Source organism: Mya arenaria, chromosome 3 (genome assembly GCF_026914265.1).
Source record: "Mya arenaria isolate MELC-2E11 chromosome 3, ASM2691426v1".
NCBI lineage: Eukaryota > Metazoa > Mollusca > Bivalvia > Myida > Myidae > Mya > Mya arenaria.
In genome coordinates, this window is record NC_069124.1 from 6,513,996 (window position 1) to 6,529,987 (window position 15,992).

The 15,992-nt window shown below is 37.0% G+C and overlaps 3 protein-coding genes across 3 annotated transcripts; all 3 read left to right on the forward strand.

Annotated features, from left to right (window-relative positions):
- The first annotated feature begins 238 nt into the window (after nt 1-238).
- On the forward strand, nt 239-7,734 carry LOC128227497 (uncharacterized). Its single transcript, XM_052938107.1, has 8 exons — nt 239-426; nt 1,287-1,429; nt 1,955-2,085; nt 2,329-2,524; nt 2,938-3,063; nt 6,390-6,497; nt 6,618-6,731; nt 7,237-7,734. The coding sequence occupies exons 1-8, from the start codon at nt 303-305 to the stop codon at nt 7,456-7,458; spliced, it is 1,164 nt and encodes a 387-aa protein (XP_052794067.1). The 5' UTR covers nt 239-302; the 3' UTR covers nt 7,459-7,734.
- Nucleotides 7,735-8,361: 627 nt separating this feature from the next.
- Nucleotides 8,362-14,569, forward strand: LOC128227492 (uncharacterized). The gene is made up of 9 exons (XM_052938099.1): nt 8,362-8,536; nt 9,344-9,642; nt 9,965-10,141; nt 10,394-10,477; nt 10,707-11,077; nt 11,362-11,554; nt 12,713-12,808; nt 13,397-13,510; nt 13,852-14,569. Exons 2-9 carry the CDS (start codon nt 9,355-9,357, stop codon nt 14,158-14,160), a joined length of 1,632 nt encoding a protein of 543 aa, XP_052794059.1. The 5' UTR covers nt 8,362-8,536; nt 9,344-9,354; the 3' UTR covers nt 14,161-14,569.
- Nucleotides 14,570-14,820: 251 nt separating this feature from the next.
- Nucleotides 14,821-15,819, forward strand: LOC128228502 (uncharacterized). Its single transcript, XM_052939848.1, has 2 exons — nt 14,821-15,267; nt 15,559-15,819. Exons 1-2 carry the CDS (start codon nt 14,980-14,982, stop codon nt 15,817-15,819), a joined length of 549 nt encoding a protein of 182 aa, XP_052795808.1. The 5' UTR covers nt 14,821-14,979.
- Nucleotides 15,820-15,992: the final 173 nt, after the last annotated feature.

Sequence of the window (15,992 nt, forward strand, 5' to 3'; positions counted from 1 at the left end):
ATTGTCTTTCCTTCTTGAGAAGGTCGCTTTATTGTGTTGCGATCCGGCTTTCATATAAATTTACTATTGTCACTTCTTTCGAGTTTACAATAGCTCCTGGCAGTATTCCCGAACACATTGTGACTTTGCAATGGTCAATGAACACCTATTTATAATCCAATATCTAAAGGCGTGATATATCGCATTTCGATTTTATTGTTTAAAATTTGCATACTATGGATCAAACTGTATATGGAAATATCAAATGAAATATAACATGTGAAAAAATGAATAACATTTGTATTTATTAAAATGAAACAAGCATGTATCTTAATTTGGAAAAACCTATCATAGTTCGGTATGGACACCCGAAAACGCCAGTAAAAATACCATACGAAATCGAGGCCAAAGATGCGTTCGAGTTTAGTCCAAGGCTACAAACTCCAGGTAATTGTAAACAGTTTCGTGTGGATTGATTTTAATAGGATGGGATCGGTATTCTTCAAAGTTATAATCACGGTAATTATGGTAAAGAAAACAACTGAAGTAAGGGTAATCCTAATAAATAGTTGCACATTCGGCACCTACATGCATGTATTAATTTTTCAAAAATGACAATAACGATACAAATATCGAGTTTTGTTTCAGTTTTATATTGATATGCATGTATTGCAAGTATCAATTGAAGCAAATTGTATTCACCATATACATTAAACATCAGCGTGCAACGTTCTATGTTTGGCTATTATATATTGTCACGGACTGAAACGAAAAAAGAACTTTTCATGTTTCTCTCCGGTTGCTTTAATCACATATGCACATACAACGGACGAACAATTTTGTAACAGTGGAAATGTGTATTTTTTATAATAACAGAGACGATGACAAGTTATATTGTAAGCTACACGATGGTGTAAAAGTAAACATTATAAAGTCTGCAGATGCGTTATGACAGTAACGTTGCCCCAAGACTGTGTTGGTCAATTCGATAAGCCAATCATCATTTTAGTTCATCAAGTTTTCAAGGTTCTATCAGCAGAGCACACTAAAAGGCAAGTAAAACATTTGAAAAGGACAAGGACGCACTGCGATAATACAGCAGGATCTGATCGATGTTTGTATACTTTTGATATATTAGTATACCATTCAGGCAACGACTTTGGTCGTTAGGTTTAATCTTACGTTCAGATCGGAATTACTCCAATGCTGAAGCCTTACGAGGCAACATACCGCCCACATACCGCCTTTCTCAATATCGGGCGTATCTCTTAAAATGTGAATATTTCATCATCTTTCTATTCACTTAGATGACGACCATGTCTTCAGCGTCCTGTGCAAGCTGCAAGATGGACTCAAGGTGAAGCCGCACGAGGCCTCGGACGCCTTGCGTCAGTATCGCCGCTTTCAGGCGGAGATCGGGAGGCTGCAAAGTACTATACACCGTCCATCGGTAAATCCCTGATATGTGTGTGTTGTTATGCTAAATAACAGAATGACATAATGATTTAAAACTATCAAGCACCAAACTATAATGCATGTTAAACAATGTTGCATTATAACATAATGATTAAAACTATCAAGCACCAAACTATAATGCATGTTAAACAATGTTGCATTATAACATAATGATTAAAACTATCAAGCACCAAACTCTAATACATATCAAACAATGTTGCGTATGTCATAAAAACAATATCAAATCAACAGAATACATAACTATTAAAATCATAAATATATGACTGGATCTAATTTAAAATTCAATACTTAAGTACTAAAAAAGCGAGTAACGAAAGCCGACGATGATGTTTTTATGCATTCATTTCTGGAAGACTACATTCAAACGTAATAAGAAACGAGTTATTCCCATCATTTAAAAGGAGCATTTTTTTTCTTTCATATCACGACTTTAAAAAATACTGCTATTTTTCATAACGGAATATTGAACTTACCATATATCAAAATGCCCTTATTTCAGAGGTATCCGAAGATGACATCCAGTCTTTATATGCAAGAGAAGAATTTCAAAGACCGAACACGAAAAATCATAGAAGCTAAGGAGAGAGAAAACGTGCAGTTGAAGCAGAAAGTGGCTGAACTGTCATTGCGGTGTGTTGATCATATTGTTATTCTTTAATGAAGACTCGTACATAGATCTCAATAGATATTTAGCATTTAGCCTATATAACTATGTGGAAACTTTATTAATTATTACATAATCTTTTAATACAACAATAATAGTCATAATATTTTAGCTGTTGTAGTCGATACCAAGTCTGCAATTTGTTTTGGTGTTGCGCTGTCAATTCACCGATGAGTCCAAAGACAGTATCACTTGTTTATATCTTACAGTCTGAGTGCAATGCTTGGAATGCAGGTAGTTGAGCCTACTGACAAGAAAAGCGATCTAACTGACACATTTAAACCTGTACAGCTAGCCGAAGACTTCAGGGATATTTTTGACAATGAGTGGGAGCATGCATTTGAAGAACTAAAAGTTACAATGGAAGAAGCTAAAGTTCTTGTCTATTTGGGAAAAGTCACTTGGGTATGGTATTGACTAAACACAATTTAACCCCTCCTTAAAATTTGATCTGGACATGAACTTGCTGAAGCTTATCTTTAATTATTAAAACTGTCGATGTGAGCGACGATTGGCATGCTTATACTTGGGATGTATTATGCAGCCCTGGAAGGATCCTATACCCTCCCAAATCGATTGAAATTGATTAAAATGAATATACTCTTAACGTACTATGCCAGTGCGTAATATCATTTCAGAAATATTTCGTTTTTCTGGATAGAATCCGATTCTGGTTACGAATTAAATGTCATGAGAAAAGTATGCTATGCGGAATTGGAACTAAGCGGAGAACAAACCACGACATTAATAAGCGCAAATAAACAAACATAATATCATTACGTACCAATACACTCATTTAAATATGTTTATTGTTGTAGGTTGCCTTTGAGTTTGCTAAAGACATAGCGGAACAACAATTGGACGAATTGATGAAAAAAGAAATTGAAATATTGCGAATTATGTCCAAACCTAGTTTTGAAGAAAAGGAGAGGAGAAAACCCATTGTAAGTATTAAAAATATATAAAACGACGTTGAAATTTATTTAGGTTTTGTTCATTGAAATAGGTTTCGCTAGCACTGCCATACATATCTGAATACATTATCGTTCTTTTTAAACGTAATGTTGATAATTTATGATCTTGTTATGAGTATTCAGAGGCTGTGCACCTGTATGATCATGTTATGCGTATACAGAGGTTGTGCATCTGTATGATCATGTTATGCGTATTCAGAGGCTGTGCACCTGTATGATCATGTTATGAGTATTCAGAGGCTGTGCACCTGTATGATCATGTTATGCGTATTCAGAGGCTGTGCACCTGTATGATCATGTTATGCGTATTCAGAGGCTGTGCACCTATATGATCATGTTATGCGTATTCAGAGGCTGTGCACCTGTATGATCATGTTATGCGTATACAGAGGTTGGGCACCTGTATGATCATGTTATGCGTATACAGAGGTTGTGCACCTGTATGATTATGTTATGCGTATACAGAGGTTGTGCACCTGTATGATCATGTTATGCGTATTCAGAGGCTGTGCACCTGTATGATCATATTATGCGTATTCAGAGTCTGTGCACCTGTATGATCATGTTATGCGTATTCAGAGGTTGGGCACCTGTATGATCTTGTTTTGCGTATTCAGAGGCTGTGCACCTGTATGATCATGTTATGCGTATTCAGGGGTTGTGAACATGTATGCTCATGTTATGCGTATTAAGAGGTTGAGCACCGGTATGATCATTGTATGCGTATTCAGAGGTTGGGCACCTGTATGATCATGTTATGCGTACTCAGAGGTTGGGCACCTGAATGATCTTGTTATGCGTATTCAGAGGTCGGGCACCTGTATGATCTTGTTATGTGTATTGAAAGACTGTGCACCTTATGATCTTATTATGCTTATTCAAAGGTTGGGCATCTGTATGATCATGTTATGCGTTTACAGAGTTTGGCCACCTGTATGATCTTGTTATGCATATTCAAAGGTTGGGCATCTGTATGATCATGTTATGCGTATTCAAAGGTTGAGCACCTGTATGATCATGTTATGCGTATTCAGAGGTTGGGCACCTGTATGATCTTGTTATGCGTATTCAATGGTTGAGCACATGTATGATCATGTTATGCGTATTCAAAGGTTGGGCACCTGTATGATCATGTTATGCGTATTCAGTGGTTGGACACCTGTATGATCGTGTTATGCGTATTCAGAGGTTGGGCACCTGTATGATCTTGATATGCGTATTCAGAGGTCGGGCACCTGTATGATCTTGTTATGTGTATTGAAAAACTGTGTTCCTGTATGATCTTGTTATGCGTATTCAGAGGTTGGGCACCTGTATGATCATGTTGTGCGTTTTCATAGTTTGGGCACCTTTATGATCTTGTTATGCGTATTCAATGGTTGGGCATCTGTATGATCATGTTATGCGTATTAAAAGATTGACCACCTGTATGATTATGTTATGCGTTTTCAGAGTTTGGGCACCTGTATGATCTTGTTGTGCGTATTCAATGGTTGGGCATCTGTATGATCATGTTATGCGTAATCAAAGGTTAAGCACCTGTATGATCATGTTATGCGTATTCAGAGGTTGGGCACCTGTATGATCATGTTATGCGTATTCAGAGGTTGGGCACCTGTATGATCTTGTTATGTGTATTCAGAGGTTGTGCACCTGTATGATCATGTTATGCGTATTCAGAGGTTGGGCACCTGTATGATCTTGTTATGCGTATTCAATGGTTGAGCACATGTATGATCATGTTATGCGTATTCAAAGGTTGGGCACCTGTATGATCATGTTATGCGTATTAAAAGATTGACCACCTGTATGATTATGTTATGCGTTTTCAGAGTTTGGGCACCTGTATGATCTTGTTGTGCGTATTCAATGGTTGGGCATCTGTATGATCATGTTATGCGTAATCAAAGGTTAAGCACCTGTATGATCATGTTATGCGTATTCAGAGGTTGGGCACCTGTATGATCTTGTTATGCGTATTCAGAGGTTGGGCACCTGTATGATCTTGTTATGTGTATTCAGAGGTTGTGCACCTGTATGATCATGTTATGCGTATTCAGTGGCTGGACACCTGTATGATCGTGTTATGCGTATTCAGTGGTTGGACACCTGTATGATCTTGTTATGCGTATTCAGAGGTTGTGCACCTGTATGATCATGTTATGCGTATTCAGTGGTTGGACACCTGTATGATCGTGTTATGTGTATTCAGAGGTTGTGCACCTGTATGATCTTGTTATGTGTATTCAGAGGTTGTGCACCTGTATGATCATGTTATGCGTATTCAGAGGTTGTGCATCTGTATGATCATGTTATGTGTATTCAGAGGTTGTGCACCTGTATGATCATGTTATGCGTATTCAGAGGTTGGGCACCTGTATGATCTTGATATGCGTATTCAGAGGTTGGGCACCTGTATGATCATGTTATGCGTATTCAGAGGTTAGCCACCTGTATGATCATGTTATGCGTTTTCAGAGGTTGGGCACCTGTATGATCTTGTTTTGCGTATTCAGAGGTTAGGCACCTGTATGATCTTGTTTTGCGTATTCAGAGGTTGGGCACCTGTATGATCTTGTTTTGCGTATTCAGAGGTTGGGCACCTGTATGATCTTGTTATGCGTTTATAAAGGTTTTGCACCTGTATGATCATGTTATGCGTATTTAGATGTAGGCACCAGTATGATCATGTTATGCGTATTCAAAGGTTTGGCACGTGTATGATCATGTTATGCGTATTCAAAGGTTTGGCACCTGTGTGATCATGTTATGCGTATTGAAAGACTGTGCACCTGTATGCTCATGTTATGCGTATTCAAAGACTGTGCACCTGTATGAACATGTTGTGCGTATTCAACGGTTTGGCGCCTGTATGATCATGTTGTGCGTATTCAAAGACTGTGCACCTGTATGATCATGTTATGCATATTCAAAGAATGTGCACCTGTATGATCATGTTATGCGTATTCAAAGGTTTGGCACCTGTATGATCATGTTGTGCGTATTCAAAGACTGTGCACCTGTATAATCATGTTATGCGTATTCAAAGACTGTGCACCTGTATGATCATGCATATCCAAAGACTGTGCAGTTATATAAACAAGTTATGCATATTCAGAGTTTATGCACCCGTTTGATCGTGTTATGCATATACAAAAACTGTGCACCTTTATGCGAGTTTATGCATATTCAAAGGTTGTTCACCTGTATGATCGTATTATGCATATTAAAAGTCTGTTCATCTATAAGCGCATGTTATGCACATTCAAAGGTTGTGTACCTGTACGTTTCTGCAGGTATCCGATGGTATATCCCCAAGAAAGTTTGAACGGGATGAGACATTGCAACTCCTTAACAATTATCGGCGCTGTTTGGCTAGGACGTCAGTCCCAGGCATAAAACAGGTTACGAACCTCACCTATCTTTTCTTGCTTCTATTTATATGATATTGATGACATTGGCAATGTAATATATATAAGGTTCTTTTGATCTTTTTAGTTCATGTTTTGTTCTTCTTATCGCAGATTTTTATGACTCTGATGACGCGATCTCCACCATTGAAGGGAGCTACGATTACAGACGGGGTAAAAAAATATTTGCGCAAAACTGTGGAGCTCGCCTACCTCATGTGCATTCAGGTAAATATGTGAAGTTATTGATAAGATAATTAAGATATACCCAACATATAAGCGACAGAGAGCCCATATCAGCATTTAAAGAGTAAATACATTTATATTTTTGTTTGTTATATCATTTACATCATGATGATACACATCAAAAAACAGCTTCGTATGTTTTCGTAGCGTTGTTTGTTTCATACTGTGATTCGAATTTGAATGAAGAATGAACGAACGAACGTGGATGGATAGATGGATTGATTTTGGATAGATGGATGGATGGATGGATGGATGGATGGATGGATGGATGGATGGATGATGGATGGATGGATGGATGGATGGATGGATGGATGGATGGATGGATGGATGGATGGATGGATGGACGGACAAACGAACGAAAGAACGAGCTACCGAATGAACGAACGAATGAATAAATGAATAAATTAATGATTGAATGAATGATTGAATAAATGAATGGATAAATGAATGAATAAACTATTAATCATTTTTCATATATCATTTTCAGGATCCACCGATGCATCTAGAATGGGTCAGATTTGGTGACGTCATTGACAGAGAGAAGTTTAAGCCATACCAAAGCTACGGCACAAAGGTTGTTGGAACAGTGTGGCCAGCCGTGTTGCAGTACAATGGTGGACCGGTGATGAGCCGGGGAGTGGCGGATGTGATGTTTGGAGACTTGATTGTCCCGAAGTCAGCCGCCAATAACAAGTACAGGAGAAACTGATGATGACACATGACTCCTTCTTCAAGAATTATTGAAACTTTCATGAACTAAAAAAGTGCCGCGAAATTTGTGTAATGATTCTATCATTGAATTCGTCATTTTCATTTGTCTTTAAAGTTCAAACATTATTTGGAACTTTAATAGAAGAAATCAGTACGTGGGATTGTGTTATAACACATATCGCATATACATTGTTTAAATAAACTGTAATTAAATGTCTTAACACTATTTTAAACATGTGTATGAATACTCCAAACCCAAAGCCTTGTATAAAGGTATTTCTAAAAGTATCTTACTACGCAAACAAACGTGTTTGTTTTATTCGTGTAAAAAGCTTGGATTTTGCATTATAAAAGAACAAAATTGTACAGTCATTCGGTTTCTGAGTAATATTATTTTTGTCGTTGAATCCATGATTACTTCACAATATTGTTTAGTGCATAAACGTTAAAACGATCGCAAAAAAACTCTCCTAAAAGTTTCATACCTTCTGCGTATATTCTGGAATGCTAGATACCGATTTTTCATATGGGAAGTACGCAAATGTTCACGTAAATAAGCGTTAAGAAAAGGGGAAATAACTGGTGTTGTCTTCAGCTACCAAAGTTATTCATACTAGTTTAAAATGTGTATTTTATAAACATGAAATTTGACACTAAAGCGTTAATCGTATTTCGACTAAAAAAGTATACGAAACGGTCATATTGCCAATTAACGACTAAAAAATTTAAAAAAGTAAATAAATCAGATGAGTACTTTCATACGTATTGAAAAACCAATTATAAAATGTTTTGACAAATCCGAAAAACAATGGACTTCTTTAAAGTTTTGTAAACTATTATACACAAACTGCTTCGGATCACTTAATCGCTTTGATAACACTGACACCGTAAAATCAATGGCACTCCACTTTGGGTAGTATAAGTCGGACGCAAGACATTGTCTTATCGTTGTACGCAAAATTTGATAGTTTTTGTTGAATTTCCGTGGAAGCGAGTGCTATCTTTAACGGACTTTTGAAATATATTTTAAAACACATTTGTGTCCGCCGTGTTTGATTACAATTGTTTCATGTGAGGTATGTATAATTCAAATTATATATATTTTTGTTATCTATGAAGATAATTTAATGGTTAAAGGTAATTACATGTACACTTTCGTGTGTCCTTGAAATGAAATTATATTTGATAGTATGATTTGACATTATGTTTATTCGTCAAACCCATCGAAAAATACATGAATCATTTTCGGCGTATTCCACACGGATAAATACGAATTATATAATCAAATGCCTAAAACATTTGCAAGTACGGCAACCGTGTTATAATGGATATCATCATATACGTTTTTAAACTTACAAGTCTGATAGTGGATAAGTTTCATAATAACGATTTTAGCATTGATAAATGCTCTGCTAGGTATTAAACGATGTATTTTGCTATGCTTAACATAAATGATCCGCATATCCTTAAATTAGGCATCGGATAGCATACTGTCGTGATCAAATATTTGATAAACATTCTGGTATTGTAAACAATTTAAGTGGTTACTTTACTCATGTTTAACTACCCTCTTAAGTTTTCTACTTTATTATGCATTTACGTTGGGTTCATGAATAGTCATTTTCTTAAGATGTATACAAGACTAGATTTAATGATTCCCCTGAGACAGCACACCTTTCCAAACAGTCATATCCAAACCCTACTAAATATTCGAGGTATATTTTTTGTAAAGTTTGAAAAGTTATACACGAATGCAGCAAACGTCTTATAGTTTATGATATTATTTATATGTATGGCAAACTAAACGTTTAAGATTGAATAAATAAGCAACAAATTGCTCGGTTTCATGCATGCGATTTAACTATTTCAGTTTAACATTTCAGTGATTATAGGGATGCCTCTCCACCCACCAGTTAAGTCTCCGAACATTGAAAAGCTTTTCAACTACCTTCAGAAGTCTCAGTGGCACAATGTTTCAGCCAGCTTCTCTGGTTTTGTCCGTAAGGAGTTTGAGGAAGACCTCACTAAACTCGAGGAGGATGAGGGGATGTACAGGGATTTGAAGCTTATGATTGAATATGCAGAGATGGGACGGTTTAGCGAAGCGAGGAATTTGATGGATCCGGCGTTTAAGGAATATCAAGCGATTCTACATAATCTAGACGAACTGCATTTAACGAAGGTAAGTAAACAATGAATCGACTTTTAAATCCTCGATATTGCAAGATACTCGACTATGTTTTATAAGTTTACAACAAAGTGGGATTCAATTGTTAGCATACTCAGGGGCGGACTCACGATTTGCGCGCCTAGCACGCCCCATCCTCCTTGATCCGTTTATGATATTCCCTTATGTTGTTTGCAATAATTTAACTTGAATGGGGGTAAATACTTTGGTAAAACTATCTAGAAACATAAAAAGCTCTGTTTAAGAATATACCTAGGTATTATATTACATATAGCCCCTATTCGTTGATTTTTAAAGCACTGCTTTTTTGTCATAGTCTGCGAGACACAGAGCCCAGTACACTGATCGTTCCCATATGGAGCAGGCTCCTCCAACAAATCGCCAAGAGGTTTATAGTCCAGAGAAGCGACCACCACCGACTCCGAAGCAAATGCCAAATCCTGGCTACATGTCTCCTCAAAGACAACCAATGTCTCCTTCAAGGCAACACCAGGTTTTTCTTTACTTGTTTTCTTAACGAAATGCATGGCCAATTGCTAACCTTAAAATCGCGTAATTTAATTACAAACTGGAAGAACATCACGATATTCTTCGGTAGATCAAAATGACATCCTTTATACAACCATTTCATTGAACGGGTAAAACAAACCGTTAAAGTATGAAACAAAGAGGGTATCAAATAAAATATAACCCATCGTAGGAATGTTTTATTAATATTTTGCATTGTTCCTTATTAATATTTCAGGATCTTCCACAAGAGCGTGAAAAAATTGAAAGTCCTTCCCCACAGTACCGACAAGAACAACAAAACCCTTACGACATTCACAGGGTATTTTGTTTTTATGATGTTCTTTACACATTTAAGTAAAATTGTGGTTAGGTTTGCCTTGAGTATCTCTTGTTTGTTTCTCTTTTAGTATTTTAGATTTTGACATATGTGGTTCGGAGTAAGATTCGTGGCTTCTGTATTTGTTTCTATTTCATTTTCAACTAATCCTACCAAAAATGCTTGTATGCTCAATTGACTACTGACACATATATTTGTTCAATATTTGCAGGAAAACTACGATGGCCTCAGACTTAAATCGCCAGAGAAACAACCATACTCTCAATCGTCCAGACTACCTACACCAAATGACAGGCCAGTCCGTCCATCAAGCCATAAAAGCGATAAAGGTTCCGAGCCTGGACACTATAACAGTAACAATCAGATGGCCTCCTCAAAAGCGCTCTGGGGTAGAGAACATGGAGACAAGCCGAGCGAAAAAATTGGAAGCAGCACATATCGACAAGAATTCCAAAAGATTCCGATGGAAAACAATGAAAGAGTTGACCGAGATAAGTATAGAGAGAACTTTGGGTCCCTGGCAGAACGAGACATATACAGAAGTGATGCAGATGACAGGATCGGCTCTTCTGAAAGTGCAAGGTTTGAAGGTTTATTTACATGGCTGGGGTTTTAGTAGAAATAGTGATTTTTGTATCTATGTTTCGTTTTAGGATCATTGGATAAATGCGTTCAAAGAGATACCGCTCTTGTGCAAGGCACCAGCAGTGTTACACTTCCTATTAATAATTGAACAGTTTCAAAATGTATCCGCATTCTTTAGATAAAGGAATAGATAAAACACATACATATTGTACACTATTGCTTTGAAAGACAATGTGTTATCAAATGAGCGATTCTCATAGTTTTGCTGCGTCCACTTACAGAAGACCCGGTCACCAAAAGCGGCACCCGGAAACACCAGACTACGACCAGCGACCCAGTGAACTAGCAAGAAAGTTCAAGTTGCTGTTTGATAATGAATGGAAAGATGCTTACGACGAAGTATGCGGGTTTTACGCTAAATCATCACAGTCTGCCCGGGAAAAAACAGCAAGGCATCTGCTGTGGATTGTTACGGTATGATTCGTTAAAAGCAATACTATCAAAATTGATAAATCAAAGTTTGCAAGCATTTGAAAACAATGCCAATACCATCAACACCATAACCATCATCACCACAACCACCATCACCACAACCACAACCACCACCACCATCACCATAACCACCACCAACACCACCACCATAACCACCACCACCACCATCACCACTACCACCACCACCACCACCACCACACCCACCACCACAACCGAAACCACCACCACCACCACCACCACCATCATCATCATCATCACCACCACCACCACCACCACCACCACCATCACCATAACCACCACCACGACCACCACCACCACCACTACCACATCCACCACCATCACCACCACCACAACCACCACCACCACCACACCACCACCTCCACCAACACCACCACCACCACTACCACAACCATCACCATCACAACCACCACCACCACCAACACAACCATCACCATCACCACCACCACCACCACCACCACCACCACCACAACCAACACCACCACCACAACCACCACCACCACCACCACCACCACCACCACTACTTACAACAACAACAACAACAACAACAACCTTTAACCACCTGCAACAACTATATCGTGGATATTTCTAACGCGTTTGCCAACAGTTGAAGAGAGCTTTGCAAGCATCACATACCAACGCAGCACACCTACCATTACCCCACGCTATGAAATGAATGTTAGTTTGAAATATAATAATTGTAATTGTTTTGCAGGTTATCCATACAACTGTGGTATTGTTTTAAAAAAAGGTTAAACCGTTTGCATCATTATTCATGTAAACGTTTACAGGAGACTGCAATTATAGCAAACGATGTCGCCGAAAGACAGTTGAAGGATCTGGAAAAGCATGCATTGGATGTGATGACCACTCCGGGATACAACGATGTAACAATTTTCGGAAAAAAATATTTTGAAAACTGCTACAAGGATATGCTGTACTGTCCGATTACTAAAACTAAAGAGACCTCCTTATTCAGTGTGTGTATATCACATACTTGTGTGCTTCCAGAACGTATTTATGATTTACAAAATTTGACAGTCATAGAATTGTTGCAGTTTTCATTTTTGTTTGGTTTGCTTAAGCTTAGGCTAGATGATTGTGTTGTGTCGTCTGTTTCAGGAGGCTTGGCTTATAAACGATGATGTTGCAGAGAAGCAATTAAAAGATATTGAAAAGGCTACGCTTGGTCTTATGACTACGCCTGGTCCAGAACATGTAAAACAAAATTAAAATTCAAAGCACATCGATCATGCACATTGTTTCCATCATCAAACAAGAAATTACATATTGTTTTCTTACACACTTCAAAGTATTTTGTGATACTGACTATAAAGAGCCCCGTCTAAAATATGTTTCGATAAGTATTAATTATGATCGGGTAAACAAAGAGATAAACGAATCTTAAAAATGGATTATCTATAAGACTAAAGCTTGCTTGTTATAATTCGTAATTTTGCGATATTGGAAGAAAATAACATATGTTTTATTCATAGAAGGCTGCTTGATTAACATTATTTTTAAATTAAAATTTAACCATTTTATAAACTTATCATGAATATGTTTTTTTACATTGGTTTTATATCTCATCACTTCTTTTTGCACAATTTCAATTAAACGTTTTCATTGAAAGTTTTAATCAACTTTATAAATATACATGCGCTATATAAATATCAATAACTGATACAGCATTTAAACATATACGCGTTTTCAATAAAGTAGTTTTGTCGCTGAGTTATCAAAGGTAATCACAGACGAATGACACATTTAACGATTTTTATTTTATGGATTCTAAAATGTTTTTAGCATGTTGGTGGATACCCGCCAAGAAATCTGGGAGACACCATTCCAACCTCACGAAATCTTCTACTGAAATACCGCAAACAAACAGCCGTCCTTTCCATACCTTATATCAAACAGGTGACGAATAAACGAATTCTTTAGTTCCTTTGTAGCTAAAGGGAAGTAATACAAACTAAATAATAAAAATGGGAATTATTAGTGATTTGTACAAAGAGTATCTATTCACAATATTTCAAACACATATATTAAATTCAAATGTGGGACAGTGGATAAAACAAAAGTAGTATGTTATGAACACAACTAACACGAGCAATGCAAGATCTGAACTGCCAATACGAGTTTCTTAAAAAAATGAATACTCTCCCATGTTTTCAGTGTTACTAGTCAAACCTGAACCTATATAATAAACATGTATATCGTTTATTCTTATATGTAGTTGATATTTATATACGTTACAGGAATGCCGTGACAAGGTAACAAGAACGCTTTTGGAGTCCTCACGATTTCCGAAGTCGTTTTTTGCGGACAGTTCCCGACTTGTCGCCTACATCCAGAAGTGCGCCGAACTAACGTGGATGATGTGTGTCCATGACCCTCCTATTGTTCTAGAATACATCACCAAGGAAACGGAGGGATCACGCTTTAATTTCGATCACTATATTGTGCATGAACAATCGGGAACAACGTATGATTATGGTGTGTGGCCAATGCTGAGATTGGGCAAAAAGGGTCAAATATTATCAAAAGGCTACGCAAAGGGCATCTGAAGACTCTGAATGCAGGGACTTGTAAAATATACTAGATATTCAGACACAAAATATATAGACAATTGTTACTAGCGATTTCTATTTAACTGTCCCATGTAAACTAAAAATGTGTATTTCGCAGTTTTAATCATATGCCAATAACTGTTATTATATTGACATCCAGAACTTGTTTTAGAAGACGGCATGCAATGCTTTATTTTCAGTAGAATTATACCTTGCTTGTTTTCATTTAAGTAGTGATGTGTTAGTGTTTGGTTAGAACAGTCTAGCTTTCTATTATGTTATCATCGTATTGTCTTTGTTATGTGTTTGTATTTTGCTATTTATTTAACTTTCACCACTGTCATCGAGCAATATCTGTGATACTTGTAAATATCCTTTTAGATTAATAAACGCGTTTGAAAAAGTTTTCGTTTTCATTATTATGTTCGGACAAGCTTTTATCATTTGGAGTAAATGTACGTTCAATGTTTATCTGATAGGTTTAATTTCGCTGTTTGGCAGAGCTTACAAAACCGAAATAAAATATGAATATTAGAATCAAAGCACACTTAATAACCGTTTGAGCTACACACCTATAAAAAGATTAATAACACAAAGAATGCGTTCACTGTTCCGTTTACTAGCGCCTATTGTGTTTGTAATGGCAGTGATATCCGTCTTTACTATTTACCAATGTAATCGTGAATAAACACGAATACCATAACATGTAATGCAATTTTAAAACTACGTGTCTTAAATAAAATTATAATATTAATGAAATAGTTAAAACAAGTGTTAAAGTTTGGTGAGACATTCACAGTTACGACAGGTATCAAAATGACATCAAAATCGTGCATTCACAAGCTAATGTTTTATATGCAAAGCAAGGAAATGTTCAAGCTCACCCCACAGTTGTGTCGACTAGCCAAAGAGGAGTACCAAGAAACAATGTCAAAGCTGCCATCGGACGTTAAGAGTGACTCCAGTTTCAATAAAGTATTGCAACTGATTGAACACGTGGAGAACTCCGAGTTTGCACTTGCGGTTGAGATGCTTGGGGATGCGTACAAAGAACATGAAGAAATGATGAGTTACACTCCAAAGAAACCTAAAAAGACCATTGAGGTAATATAATACAATTTAATCGGCTTGCTAGAAATCGCAAAATACTTATATAAGATTTGTATGGTATTGCATTATACAGTTTAACTCATTGCTTGCAATGTTGGTTCGTACATATAAGATACTGAATCGACAAGGTGTGTACGAATCTTTTGCATAGTTTTAATTTTGCAACAAATCGAGTTGTGTGATTCAAAAAGGAAAGTGGTATACCTAAGTATATCTATACCATTATTCCATTATTATAATCTTTTAAAACTTACAATACGTTTCTCTTTTTCTACTAAACCATAGAGAGAGGAGTCGCCGTCGATATTCGAGGAGGGCTGGCAGCCTCCGGTGCGCCCTGGAGATCCACCAACGCCACCGGCGGTGCAACACAACTTGAACGAGGACGATAGTAGGAACTGGCATAATCAATCTCCCGTCGTCGTCCGCGAGTACAAGAAACCCGAGAAAGAAGGAACTGATGAAACTGATGGAGAAAAGTCAGTTGAACGTGCAGATTTTTATGTTTGCTTAGCTGTGTATTCTGTTCTTGTAATGGGTCTATAATTAAGTTTTAGTGCTAACGGAATACTTGTAGACGTTTTTTTTTCTTATTGGCTAAAATCTGAACGGTAATTGTAAATGTACCCCTCACCTTAGTACAAGGTGAATTGTATTAACAAATTTGGGTGAGTGACAAAATGCATTGTAAATAATTTGTTAAAGAAGTGAGCCACGAA

Excerpts from the sequence above, each read along its gene's own strand:
- LOC128227497 (XM_052938107.1), top strand. The coding sequence starts at position 303 with ATGTATCTTAATTTGGAAAAACCTATCATAGTTCGGTATGGACACCCG. Across the intron at positions 2,086-2,328 it reads GTGGCTGAACTGTCATTGCG|TCTGAGTGCAATGCTTGGAA; the intron begins GTGTGTTGATCA and ends TATATCTTACAG. Across the intron at positions 6,732-7,236 it reads CCTACCTCATGTGCATTCAG|GATCCACCGATGCATCTAGA; the intron begins GTAAATATGTGA and ends TATCATTTTCAG.
- LOC128227492 (XM_052938099.1), top strand. The coding sequence starts at position 9,355 with ATGCCTCTCCACCCACCAGTTAAGTCTCCGAACATTGAAAAGCTTTTC. Across the intron at positions 10,478-10,706 it reads ACCCTTACGACATTCACAGG|GAAAACTACGATGGCCTCAG; the intron begins GTATTTTGTTTT and ends CAATATTTGCAG. Across the intron at positions 11,555-12,712 it reads ATCTGCTGTGGATTGTTACG|GAGGCTTGGCTTATAAACGA; the intron begins GTATGATTCGTT and ends CGTCTGTTTCAG.
- LOC128228502 (XM_052939848.1), top strand. The coding sequence starts at position 14,980 with ATGACATCAAAATCGTGCATTCACAAGCTAATGTTTTATATGCAAAGC. Across the intron at positions 15,268-15,558 it reads AACCTAAAAAGACCATTGAG|AGAGAGGAGTCGCCGTCGAT; the intron begins GTAATATAATAC and ends ACTAAACCATAG.